Below are 14,433 nucleotides of genomic sequence, written 5' to 3' on the forward strand. Positions count from 1 at the left end.
TCTGGTCAATCACGAAGTAGCAACTACGAATTGTACGATCATGCTCGTGCTCTGTTAGAAGATTGGCAAAAAATCAATACCCCCCGAGCAAATTCTGCGATCTGGTCTGGCTGCAGGCCATAATTATTTCGTTTTCGTGTACGGCATATTATTACTGGAAAACGACATTCTGATCTATTTCGATGTTAGTTTTGATTCATAGTAGCACACATTTTTTCATAATGTCGATAAAAACTTCAATACCAACCTTAACAACAGATTTTATTCAAACTGAAGGAATTATTCACCCATTAGATTAACACTCCAAATACTTTAACACCGACAAGGGACTATCTATAAATGACATAGCTTTATATGGGAAAGGGGGGGTTTGGTTTTTTCGGGGGTCATGTCATGCTACATAGCTTTGTTAAAGGGGAATAGGGGTTGACCTGATGTCACGATAACCTTACCCGTTTCACCTAACTAACATCGTTTTTAATTTTTTTAAATTTTTTTACGGTCAAGAGGGGAGGGTTACCATCAAGCTACGTAATTACTAGATGGTATTTAGAGGTTTGTGATGAAATGCTACGATGGGGGAGGGGGGTGTTAAAAGTTACTCAAAAAATGCTACGTCATTTATGAAGATCCTCAAGCGTATGATGACAAACTTCTACATAAAGTACTTTAAGATTCGATATTCTTGGGGGAAATAAACCTGTATTTATGCGCTCTGTAATCTAGATATCAATCCAGATTACAAAATGCATAAAGGTTTTTTTAAGGAAATACAATAATTTAATGCTTTTTCTTTAACGCAAACGCATCCAACGCTCAATACTACGCTCACACTGCGAGTTAGAACGTGTTTTAACGCTATCTTGATGACATTTTTCTTGTTGCTAATTATTATAACATGTTTTAACTCTGTAGTGTGAACATAGTACAAGTCGTTTAGTCTTGATTCGGTCTGTTATCAGGTGACGCTCCAGTCTTACTCGGATGATATTTCCAAGTCATAGTGGATCAAACTGCACATGTTAGTTGTTTAAAGAAATCCTTAGTCTGCTTCCAAATTGAACAGATGGAATTTAACTTCACTTTCACCTTGAGCTATGCAAGTACTTCTGAAGTAAGCCTAGACAATGTTTATCTACTTCCTAGCTTCCGAAATATGGTTCCACAAGCCGAGAATGAATAACTTCTCTTTTGTATGTATTCCTTTTTAACAAACACTCTTGGTTTGTTTAAATAAAATGACAGTTCCCAGTGACTTCACAAAAATATTAAATATCTGGAATATAGATTAAAAGTAGTTAACCCAAGGTTATCAAATGTTTACAATTGTACGTGGCGCATCCTGTATCACAGGTACTGTGACATAGCTACAATCCATCTGCGTTAAGTACACTTATTCGGTAGCGTTTGTTTTCCTCTGGGTTGATATTGACTGTGAAGATCTTATGAAGCAGGCAATTGTATTTGATTTATTGCATCTAGTTCGCGTACCGGAAAATCCTACACATCTAAATAGAACCAAGAAAAACTAATAACAAGTGTTATCCAAGAACAAGTGAAGTCGCAAATTCAATCGATTTTGAAAAAGTTAACCACCAAAATGTAACTATCAGTGAAATAAACGACCGTCAAAAAGAGAGCAAATAAATACATGAAGTGAAGTGTGAGCAAACTATGACGTCAACGACAACGGCCTCCAACTCAACTGTCTCGACATGCAGTAGCGCTGGTGGCCCCCGCACAACTTCAACCGTCCAAAGTGCGCAAAACACCGGCAGTGGCAGCTACTCACTGTCATTTAGCGGCGAACAGCACTCAGCAAACTTGCCACACTCCAGCGACGATGAAGACGTGTACAATACGCTATTCACCAAGAAGCTGTTCGTGGACAGGAACTTGAACAGCACGTTTTACGACTGCACCGATGACTACCGGGGAGGTCTCCTGAGTGGAGTTACAGAAACGTCAACTCTCCCCTCCTTATCCACCCGACCAAGCGATTCGAGTTTTGGCTTCCAGAATACCTACACCGTGCTGGAACGGCAGCTGGCGGGTAAACCGCCGGCTGGCCACCAACTACGTGAGTTCCTAAAGTACAACGAGATTCTAAAAACACCAGTATTCTGCGATGCGCTGCCATTGTCGCATGATAATAGTGCAAATTATTTAAGAAGAATTAGTGAGGAAAGCGAACCGTTATCGTCATCGCGCCACTCGTCAATCACACCCGATGATGACGATGAGAAACCAAGTTTCCTGGAATTGGAACTGGAAGCTTCCAGTAGATTGCGAAAGCTGAAGGAACGTCTTGGTGATGACAGTACGGCTTCGACTGATACTGCCGAGGAGGTACCACTTGAGTCCCCGATGGTGGAAGCACTGTACGGCATCAGTATGGAAAGTCTGCAGCGGGCTGGTGCGGAAAAATTTCACCCGAATCCAGAAGTGTTCCTGGCTGCCGAAAGTTCCGTCGATGAAAATAAAACAATTCAAGCCGGAGAATATCCAGAGTATGTTTACCACGTGGCGAAGGGCAGCGATGGGCGGATGTACTTAAAGGTCGTGCGCAGTTTGCTGCTGGATAAAGGTAATTGTTATTTATAAACACAAACTCTTACACAATTCACCAGTTTATTTTTAACAAATCTATACCCTACATTTTATCGTATTTTGAAACTCAATCCATTCACACATTTGAACCTAATCCATCCCAGCTCTACTAAAGTTACAAAATGGTCCACCGGAGACGGGACACAAATCGCCGTCGGCGTAAATTTTATGCACAGAAAGTAAAATAACCGCTTCAAGTTTCCTTCGTTCAGAGAAACGCCCACTTAATGACACTATCACTGTCACCGATGAATGCAGTTAATCAGTAACGCATGTATATCACACTCTGCCCGATGTTTTCTCGCGTCCGTCGCTTCGGGACGAGCATGCAGTGCTACCGGTTATGCGACCGACCGACAGCCCAAAGGGAAGACTTCTTGAATCACCTATAATTAAACGCATGGACTAACCGGTACAGATAGTTGGCTAGAAATAGAAACTTGTGGGGGGCTCTCACGTCAGTAACAGATGACGAATAATTCATCGGGCAAGTGTTACAACGTAGTAGAAACAAACTAATAACAAACGAATGACAGGTTGTAAGCTTCAACCAAAACGATTTTAGTAACATTGTTAGGAAATGTGGTGCCTGTTGGATAATTACTTTCTTTGTGTGGGAAAATTGAGCAAAGTTTGGATTTTTGTAAAGGTATAGACGAATTTCGCGCCAGCAACACCCTCTCAGATTTCAATGGAACTTTCGGTACATGAGAACTTTGTCACAAAAAGCCACTTTGCATACTTTGTTTTTGAAAAAAGTAAAACTTTTTTACCATTTTTTTTTTTTGCAAATGGATATAGTCTAAAAATGACAAATCCTACAAAACAATATTGTAGGAGTAATTTTCACAAAATTAGGAACAATTTTGAATAAAAATATTGAAAAACTTCTTCATCGACTCCTACACTGAAAAAAAATCGATTTTAAAAATTTAAAGTCGATCTACAAAAAACCCCCATCTTTCATGTGGATGAAATTTCGTTCCAAGGTAGGTAATTATGTTCTCTGCCTACCGTTAAAAATTCAAGTTGGGCACTTTCAAGAAAAAAAAGTCATTTGAAAAAAAAAATTCCTTATCCAAGCCGATTTTTTTTCAGTGTATTATCAACGAAAACTAAACCAATGAAATTAATAATCATCTCAGAATCCAATTTCCAATTTTGCCTGATACATGCAAAAAGTATTAGTAACGAATTTGGTAAAGCATCTCGGACTGGACTGGAGCAAGGTCGCAGAGATTCGTTTGACGGAGATCTGGTACCAGAACACTTAGCGGAGGACCAGACAACATGTTTAATATCGCGATAACCGCCACCACAAGCACAGAGACCGCTCTGCACGACCCCAATACGCCGGAGATGGGCATTCTACGTATAATAATTGTGCATGGCCCGAGATATCACCCGAATGAAGTTATGACCATCATCCATACTCTTGGACCAAGGCTTGCTGATATCTTTGCGATTCCTGAACTTCCATCGCTTCACGAAATTTGGCAATTTTCGAGTATCCTCTGAGAAGAAACCCTAGTAACAATTGAGGTTTCATGGTAGTTTTATAGCCACTAATACAACTTAGATTACACCTGTAGCTTGCCTAAATGTTCATCTTCTCATTATCATTCTAATCCAACTGCCTCTCATTACCCGGAATGGAGCAGCGCGAAAGTACTTAATTGCTTTGTTTTCATCACCGCTAGCAAATTTGGTATGGACGGTCATCGATTTTTTTCGGTGAAAATTAAAACAAACTGCATTTTACCGGACGTTTCGACCTACTAACATGTTCAGTCATCCTCAGCGGCTTACTAAAATATAATATTTGTTAAAATCTAACACTAAACACAAATTCAAACAACATCACTTACATGCTAACAACGTCTACACAATGAACAATCACTTTATCAGCTGCTGTCTTGTCTTGTACACTCAATCTCCGTTGGTACTTTCTTCGGACGCACGGTGCTCTTCAGCTTTTCTATTAAGCCGTTGTATGCAGACCTAAACTTAATAGAATCCCGTTGTAGATTGAACGTATTCGACTCTCCTTTTATTTTTATTTGGAACACTTCCACTATCAACCGGGTATCGGTCCTAGGCACCTCGTCCAATATTTTAGCATTTTTAAAATCAAAAAGAGGGCCTTCATTGATTGTATGTTGTGCTAGCCCCGTACTTCCTACGCTTTTATTTTTTATATCGTTCTTATGTTGTTCCAAACGCTTTTTTAAAAATTGACTTGTTTGTCCAATGTATGTCTTATCTGTACAGACACCGCATGGTATTTCGTAAACAACATTAGTTCGACGGTCTTTTTCTATTCTGTCCTTAAGCTTACTGTGTACTGTATCTTTAATTTTGTCAATGGTTTTAAAAGCTAGTTTTATGTTATGCTGTGATAAATACCGGGCTATTTTTTCCCCAAGACCCGGTATATAAGGTGCAGAAACAAATTTCATTGTCACATCAGTGTTTTTAGGTTCAAGAGTATTGTACAATTTGTGTGTTCGTTCTTTAATAATCTTGTTGCAGAATGAACCTGGGTAATTATTATTAGTGAGTATTTGTTTCACAACATCTAGAGCATTTGAACGAAAATATACTTCACTTAGTTTTAATGGCCTATCAACTAATGTTATCGCTGAATTTTTCTTATGGTTAAATGGACTCGAGGAATTATAGTCTAAATATCTGCCTTCTGAATCCTTCGGAGTCCACTCCGTGGTGAGATGGTCCTCCTCCCTACGCACTATTGTATCCAAAAACTGTACTGCATCAAGAAGGCATTGTACCAATTTTCTTCAGGCTGTTTATCGAGTGTGCGAAGAGAACAAGTGGAGCGCATGCTGGAGGTGTTTAACAGTTTCCACCCACAACTGCAGTTCACCATAGAACTTGAGGAGGATGGTCAAATACAGTCTTTGGATACAATAGTGCGTAGCGAGGAGAACCATCTCACCACGGAGTGGACTCCGAAGGATTCAGAAGGCAGATATTTAGACTATAATTCCTCGAGTCCAATTAACCATAAGAAAAATTCAACGATAACATTAGTTGATGGGGCATTGAAACTAAGTGAAGTATATTATCGTTCAAATGCTCTAGAAGTTGTGAAACAAATACTCACTAATAATAATTACCCAGGTTCATTCTGCAACAAGATTATTAAAGAACGAACACACAAATTGTACAATACTCTTGAACCTAAAAACACTGATGTGACAATGAAATTTGTTTCTGCACCTTATATACCGGGTCTGGGAGAAAAAATAGCCCGGTATTTATCACAGCATAACATAAAACTAGCTTTTAAAACCATTGACAAAATTAAAGATACAGTACACAGTAAGCTTAAGGACAGAATAGAAAAAGACCGTCGAACTAATGTTGTTTACGAAATACCATGCGGTGTCTGTACAGATAAGACATACATTGGACAAACAAGTCAATTTTTAAAAAAGCGTTTGGAACAACATAAGAACGATATAAAAAATAAAAGCGTAGGAAGTACGGGGCTAGCACAACATACAATCAATGAAGGCCCTCTTTTTGATTTTAAAAATGCTAAAATATTGCACGAGGTGCCTAGGACCGATACCCGGTTGATAGTGGAAATGTTCCAAATAAAAATAAAAGGAGAGTCGAATACGTTCAATCTACAACGGGATTCTATTAAGTTTAGGTCTGCATACAACGGCTTAATAGAGAAGCTGAAGAGCACCGTGCGTCCGAAGAAAGTACCTACGGAGATTGAGTGTACAAGACAAGACAGCAGTTGATAATGTGATTGTTCATTGTGTAGACGTTGTTAGCATGTAAGTGATGTTGTTTGAATTTGTGTTTAGTGTTAGATTTTAACAAATATTATATTTTAGTAAGCCGCTGAGGATGACTGAACATGTTAGTAGGTCGAAACGTCCGGTAAAATGCAGTTTGTTTTAATTTTCACCGAAAAAAAATCGATGACCGTCCATACCGAAAGTACTTAAACTAAGGTAAACTGCTATGATTTTTCAGATAAAGCACTCTAAACTCCCATGTTTCTCCAGGTTTTCTGCAGGAAATACAAAGAGTGCTTTCCATGCTCCATCAAACAGAGATAAATATAAGACCATCAGTTTTGCGGGGAGAATGTTGGCAGCACAGTATCTTCTATGATTGCTTTCACCACTACTGTCATAATAATTAGCATAAAAATGATACATAGCTGTCATCATATGACGAACGTTCCGTGTATTCCAATCACAGGTTGAATAAAACACACAACGTATGCCCAAGCCACCAGACGAAGCATTGTTTCTCTGATGATCCATCCGTTAATCCGTCGACGGACCGGTGCCAATAATCGCGTTTTTCAGCTGCATTTGTAGCGTCGCGTATATTGGAAAAAAATCGGGCGATCCGACGTTCAAAAGTCCCTATCGCGTATAATTCTAAGCAATCTCTGCCCACCACGAGGTAGAAGAGTGTTAACGGTTGTTTGCGTCGGGTACTCGTTTCGTCTGACCTTTAATCGTAATGCAAATGCATTGCGTAAAACATGGGGAAAAATATAGTGACTGAAATATAAGGACACTTGGGGTTTTTGATGTCCCACGTGGAAATTTCTGCTAGGTTCTGAGATTACCGAGACAAGGAACCACTTACTTCGGTTTTGTAACAGCACATTTTAAGGGACACTCTCAGGCCTTTACGAGGAAGCTCAGGGGAGAAAACTAATTTTCCTCTTTCGGAAATTTATAGACACATTAGAAGATGTTCCCACAATGGGATGGTCAGACTCTCGCTCTTTAGTGTACAAGGAAACGTAGAAATTAGTCGTTGTCAGGGGCGTAGCGCTCTTTTGCATTTATTATTGGAGCGTTCCTTAAAAAAATGTTTCATTTTTTCCCTACATAATTTATATGTCGAGAGTCTCTCTACAGTAGGACAATTTTTCATGATTCTCTTCGCATTTTTCACAGTGTACCTTGTTTCTACAATACAGCCCAATTGTTTGCAACGCCGGCAAAAAAGGCGAACAGGTAGATCAGCTCCGTCCAAAGATCAAAGTTTGGAAGAGCAGATTCGGCGAAAGGTTCGAAATGATGCTGATGGAAAATAAGCTGTTTTAATCTACTTCTTGATTTTTCCTGAACGCAATTGCTTGCGAACCACAATTTTCACCGGCCGAAGCAAAGTATTCTTGAAGCAGCGAACTCCATACTTCGCAAGTAGGGCCTCTGTTGGAAACTACACCATCAATCTCTACGTCCCGGGCGGGTACATAGACAAGATACTTATTCGTACAAGGCCAAGTGGTATTTAGTTAAATCTCTCATATATCGATGATGTTAAATCGTCGCTGTTGTGCTATCTTATGACAAGCGCCATTTAGCACATTTCGCGAAAAACGCTTTTAAAAGTTTGAGATTGAATATCTTGAAACTTATAAATGGTATAAACAATTCAAAGAATACAGTGGATTCTTCTATCTATTCTGTACTAATCTCTCAAATATTACGAAGATTGGATGACTATGTTCCGAGTTTTTACTATAAATGTAAACAAAAGTCGCACTCACACGTGTCATAGATGTGTATTGATGATAAAATTTGTATGGCGTGTCATAATCGTGCATGGAAAATTTTGCATAGAAAAAATCATCAATTATTAACTTTCATTCATATCTTTGGCTTCATTTGGTCTATCAACAATCGGTGAGATGCATTATGAAGGAAATTAGTCAGGGAATCTAGAAAAAATAGTTATTATTGATTACAGTGTTGCCAAATATGCTATATTTCCAGTTTAAAACTGCATTTTTCTCACAATGCGTGTATTTTTGTTTTAAAAATTTCTCAGAACGTTTCTCGCTATATCTCAGTAACGAAGCAGAATATTGATATTGATAAAATATTGAAAACGCCACTTTGTATAGATTTTTTAGACAAGTGATGTGGCAAGCTGACCAACGAAAACATCCGTACACTATGCGAACCTTTTGCTTAAATGTGGTGTACGATTGCGCTTCGTTGCCGAATGGTGTACGGATTTTTTCGGCAGAGTTGGTCAGCTTAGGCATATCTAACTCAATTTACCCCAAAATGGCGTTTGTCATAAGATAGCACAACAGCGACGAAATGGCTTATCTTTGCCATCATTCAAGTTTGTTATGAATATATACCACATTCGTAACTGACGGCGCCGGTGGTTGAGTAGTAAGCGTGACCGCCACTCATTCCAGTTGGCCTGGGTTCAATTCCAGCCGAGGTCGTTGAGATTTTTCTGAGGTGAAAAATTCTGTGGTCACGTCTTCCTTCGGAAGGGAAGTAAAGCCGTTGGTCCCCGGTCCATGAAATTGGAGGATCGATATCTAGTCCAGGTAGTGGAATCACCTCTCTGGCGTCGGTAAAGAAGAAGTATATCCAACTTCTATACTCTACTAACAAAAATATCCTCCTCCCGTGATACTTGTGGAGTGCGCAGTAGGTATATACGGCATCTAACAAAAGCAAGTATTGAACTAACAATTCCTTCCCTTTCCTTCCGCGATCTACATTCGGACCTGGCCGGCGCCGGTATTGATCAGAAACACTTTAGGATTACCAGGAGTTGCACATTGAAAGATGTTTCGCTAATCCCAAGCATAATTATCTACTGATTCCCTGTGCAACTTCAGCTAGTCCCGATCAATAACGGAGTAGCAGCCAGTAGTGGTCGCACAAGCTCAAGCTCAATATATACCACATTCGTAACTGATACTTTTTGCATGTATCAGCTAACTAGCAGTTGGAAAATTGGATTCTGAGATCATTATGACTTTCACTGGTTTAGTTATCGATAAAAATACAAGGAAAAGTTTTTTTCAAATAACTTTTTTCTTTGAAAGTGCCCAACTTGAATTTTTGACGGTGGGTAGGGAACAAAATTATCTATCTTGAAACAAAATTTCATCTAAATCAATGATAGTTTTTTTGTCAATCGACTTTAAATTTTTAAAAAACGATTTTTTTTGTCAGTGTAGGAGTCGATGAAGATTTTTTTTCAATATTTTTATTCAAAAATTTGATTGATTTTGTGAAAATCATACCTACAAATATTTTTTGTAGGATTTGTCATTTTTAGACTAAAGCCATTAGAAAAAAATTGGTAAAAAAAGTTTGACCCTTTTCAAAAGACAGTCTAGATCATTTTTTAAAAAACAAAGTATGCAAAGTGTAAAGTTTCATGTTACCACTACTTTCAAGGAGAGCAATAATTTTTTCCGATTTAAAAAAAAATAAAGGTTATAGAAGTGTTCCCAGGTTTTCTAAAGTACCTAACCACAATTTGGTACATTTTATGGGCATATTCTTAAATGATACCACGAATGAAATGAATGATTGTTTTCATTAACGCATTTTTTCTTTTTATTTCCAGGTGAGTACATAATTCGTTTAGATGTTGAGCATTTTCCAGTAACTGTAAGTATAATTACTGAAAATAGGTAATACATTCTAAGATAAGCTTTTGGAGTTACGCAATGTTTATTTAGAGTCTTTCGAGAAAGTGACTAGGATCAAAGTTTCTTACCTGATGCGTTTCATTCATTGGTATTCATATGACGGCCATATCAATGAATATGTTCCTGGTTGACGGTACCGGTTACAAAGAAAATGCCACCAGATAATTCATACAGAACTCTACGACATTCCCAGTGGGAACGGTTGGTGTTCCGCTTGAACTCGCTGGTCACCATTTTTGTCATCGTTGCGGCTTATCTCCAATGCAGACATTTTAGCTATAACCAATATTCCTGAAACACGTTTGTGAAAGCTGATTTTGACACGTTTAACGATCTAGTTAACTTGGGCTGTAAGTAGTTCGAATTTTCGAAAAGCGCTAGCAAAAAATTGATAGGTTACTTTTTGCTTGAAGATCATTGTTATGAATGGTTACTAATGTAAAATAAGGTTTTCGTTAATAGCCAAAAGGTCTGGTTCGCAGTTTCTAGCGGAATTTAAACCGCTGCGATGTTACCAAATAGGCTGGGAGTGTCATTGGAGTTCTGTATGAAATGTCTAGGTGGGCAGTCTTTCTGTATTTGTGGCTTCAAAGGCGGAATTTTTATTGTAACCGGGACCGCCTTCAAGCATTTTACCGTTATATGAATGCGAAAAATGAAACGCATCAAATAAGAAACCTTGATCCGAGTCACTATCTCTAAAACCTGTAAAAAAATATTGCTTAACTTCAAAAGTGTATCAAAACAAATGTTTCAAAAATGAAACTTAAGCATAACTCATGTTTAAAAGAAGGGTATTTGTTTTATAAAATTTATTCATGTTACAAACAGTACCAACAGTGCAATAAAACAATTGAAAAATTGTCCCAACTTTTGAACAAGACTATCCTTTTCGGTATGTAGCCTATTGGTATAACATCGTCTGACTTAAGACACTGTTATACCAATAGGCTATTATTATATGGTAATTGTTATTATATGGTAGTTGGCTATTTGACTCAACAGTCGTGTAGTATAAGCACAGACTAATAGACATAACACTATGATGAATTGCCTAAAAGTATCGATCCAATATCCATTTGGCCAAAAAACTAGCTCCACCTTTTACAAATTAGTTAACCCTCAAGGAACGATTTTTCACAGGCGGTCTATCCCCCGTATACTTGCGCATATATCAGTGGCTCCATAATCGCAAATGCTATCCCAGTCCCTTCCAAAAACATACTCAAAATGGTTACTAACAGTGACAAAAAATTGTTTTCGTGTATTATGTCTTAGTCTGTGGTAAGTACCATTTGGCATAAGGTATTGAGATACTTTCGAAAACATTTCTAAAGCACCAAAAACCCACCAAACCATATGTCAAAATGTGCATTCATTTCGACTTTAATATAGATTCAAGGAAAGCTCGAAAGAAGGAATCAACACTTATGTTTGAAGAAACCGAGCAGACAAAAAGATCACAAATTCACGTGCAAAAGTTATTTTGCATACAAATTCAAAGAACTGCTCATGTTTGAAAGAAGGATTAAATCCCTATGTTCGAGAAAACCGGTTATATGAGTGGATAACAATGGTTTGCTTGAGAGGGGCTCCCGCTTTCGACGACACATGCTCAGTTTTAGGTAATGCACAAACCTCTGACTTCACCACAAAAATGAATGAAAACAAAACTTTGCTGGGGAATGGGGCATTCTGTATAACAGCTTTCTAGGGTATGCTACATTCTGGGGACTATATTTCTGGGGAATGGTACACCGGCTTCACGAAAATCACACGAATAATACCGGTTTGCCATGCTTCGATCTCACAGTGGTATCATCAGAATCATAACTACTTTGTTGGCGATTATTCATTAATAATAATAGAGCTCTCCATTTCCGGACTGATGATGTTCAATATAGTTGCCAAATTGACTATTATATACTGATGAGGTTAATTCGAAACGTTAAACCCTACTTTCAGGAAACATGATCTATTGAATACCCCCTAGTTGGTTTGTGTGAAACTTTAGCATCAAGAATGATTACACTAGTTTACAGGAAAAATGATGCTCCAAGAAAAAGTATTTTTAGACTAATTTTGGGTCGCTGAACACGAAAATAATATTCATTTTTTTGTTCAAAGAAGCGGTTTTGTGATTTTCTCAAAAAACTCGTTTTTGAGTTTTGAGTTTTTTTTCAGACCTTTTAGAATCTAAGATGACAGATAATATGTTTACGTTAGTTTTAAGCCTAATATCACTAACATCGGATGGAAAATGTTGATGCTATGGCACATTGAGCGAAATGGAAATTTTATTATTTTAGCGGACCCTGCCCTGATGCGGCGGTTTAGAGGGTGTAGCACTGGGCTCATAAGCCAGTCTTCAAATATTCGAATCCCTATCGGGAAGGAGTCTCAGTGGGATCGTAGCACTAGCCACGTAATATTCTGTGAACTGAGAATCTGCTGTGAAGCCTGTTGAAGCAGAAGGCGAAAATTCCTTTAAATCGTAAAATATATACTCACCACAGAGAAAACAAAACTTTTCCAACGATATTTCCGCATTTGAAAAAAAGCACTTAGTTGTACAATGAAATATCCAAACCATTCAAATGCCGCAGGATGGATGGATGCAAGCTCGAAAAGACAGTACCCAACACAAACAATAACTATCAAGTATAGAAGATTATTTCAGCCGAAAGTATGATTGTGCGAAAAATAAAAAGTTACAATTTTCACTCAGTGCTTAATACCATCTACATTTTTAATCCGACTTTTGTGACCATTGGATAGAAATTTATGCAAAAAGATTATTTATCTCATTAGATTCTAAAATAATTTTCTTCTGTCCTTCATTTATTTTTTAAAAAATTACTAGAAATATGCATTTTTTAAAAAAAGGTCGAGCATTAGACTTTTTTTTACTTTGGTCGATTGTAATCATAATAAATGTACATTTCTCGACAAACATACGATTACAGCTTAAAAGCCAACTGTCAAAATTCTCTTTGAAAGACAATTCCGGACAAACCGTTACTGGCTAAACGCAGTTCATAGCAGTTGATGCAAGAGAAAACTTTTTTCTTTTGTTTACTATACACATCTGTGATTGGCGGGTAACAGTTTGTCTGAAATTTCCTTTCAAAGAGAATTTTGACAGTTGTCTTTTAAGCCTTAATAATATATTTGTCGAGATTTGATCCACGCATATTATACATTTTCGAAAAGGGCGCATCAATACCTTTCGAACTGTTTCGATCGGATTCTTTTTGAACAAGATATTGACAAATAACTAAAATAGTGCCCCTTTTTCAAAGAAATCTTGAAAATGTTTCTTTGAAAAAAAGGACTATTGAGCGATCCAAAATTAACTGAGGAAACACCTTTCTTCTTAGCTTATCGCGATTACCTTAAAATTGTTAAAATCTGTCACATTAGATTCTGAAAATATAAAAAAATTATTTTTCTGTAATAAAAAATAGAGCAAAAACAAAAAAAGCGGAAGCAAAAGAAAAGCTTTTTTTTAACTTGAACTTCTTTTAAAGAGAAATAGAGTATTATTTTCGTATTCAGCGACCCAAAATTAATCTAGAAAACACTTTTTCTCGTAACTTCATTTTTCTTGTAAACTAGTGTAATCTTATTTAAGACCAAAAGAGATATGTGAAAAGCAGAGCAATTTTCACTCGGTGCTTAATAAGGTAGAAGTATCATTCTTCGCCCCCTCCCTAATTTTCGCCCCCCTTGCAGAACAATTAAAAATAATTCTATCTGCTTTACGATCTGGAACTCCGCTTTCGACTATTACTGAAAAACAAACTAAGTCGAATAAAATGTGAAAACTGTCCTATTTTACTTCTACTAAACTACTACCTACTACCTATTTTCCTTTTACTAAAACCCACTTGTGAACATGAATAGTTCCTATAGTTGAGGTGCACCAATAGTTTCAGTAGTGGGTTATACGTCTAACTAAGGTACCAATCATCAACAAATATTTTTTTATCGATTCATCGCACTAAAATTATGCGACAATAAAACTGGTATCCTGGAAATTTGCTAAAAAAAACTTTTAAAAAGTTGATGTTCTTTGAATAGGTGCTTCCTTGCACCTATAGTTGACATGGTGTACCTATAGTTGCAAGTCCCATAAGAAATCAATGGGATTTGCAACAATAGGACCAGAAATTAGCGATTGCACCACTATTGGTACATTTGTTTTTTTTTTTAATAGCCCGCCTCTTACCCCCACACCAAAAAGCTCACAAACGGAGCCCCCTGGTAGTGGACACATCAGTTCTCAGCGTACAAAAAAAAAGGTCAGCACAACAAAACAAAGTTACGAATCGCGG

At 37.5% G+C, this 14,433-nt stretch overlaps 1 protein-coding gene across 3 annotated transcripts in view; it reads left to right on the forward strand.

Moving 5' to 3' along the window:
• Positions 1–14,433, forward strand: part of LOC131681580 (trafficking kinesin-binding protein milt) — a 316,121-nt gene that overhangs the window by 183,833 nt on the left and 117,855 nt on the right. The window contains exon 2 of one of the 3 annotated variants that reach the window (XM_058962436.1): positions 1,483–2,587. The exons of the other annotated variants lie outside the window; for them this stretch is intronic. Coding sequence (XP_058818419.1) covers positions 1,675–2,587 — 913 coding nt within the window. The 5' untranslated portion in view covers positions 1,483–1,674. The remainder of the gene's footprint in view (positions 1–1,482; positions 2,588–14,433) is intronic. 3 annotated transcript variants of the gene reach the window in all.

The sequence above is a fragment of the Topomyia yanbarensis genome, chromosome 2 (assembly GCF_030247195.1).
Source record: "Topomyia yanbarensis strain Yona2022 chromosome 2, ASM3024719v1, whole genome shotgun sequence".
NCBI lineage: Eukaryota > Metazoa > Arthropoda > Insecta > Diptera > Culicidae > Topomyia > Topomyia yanbarensis.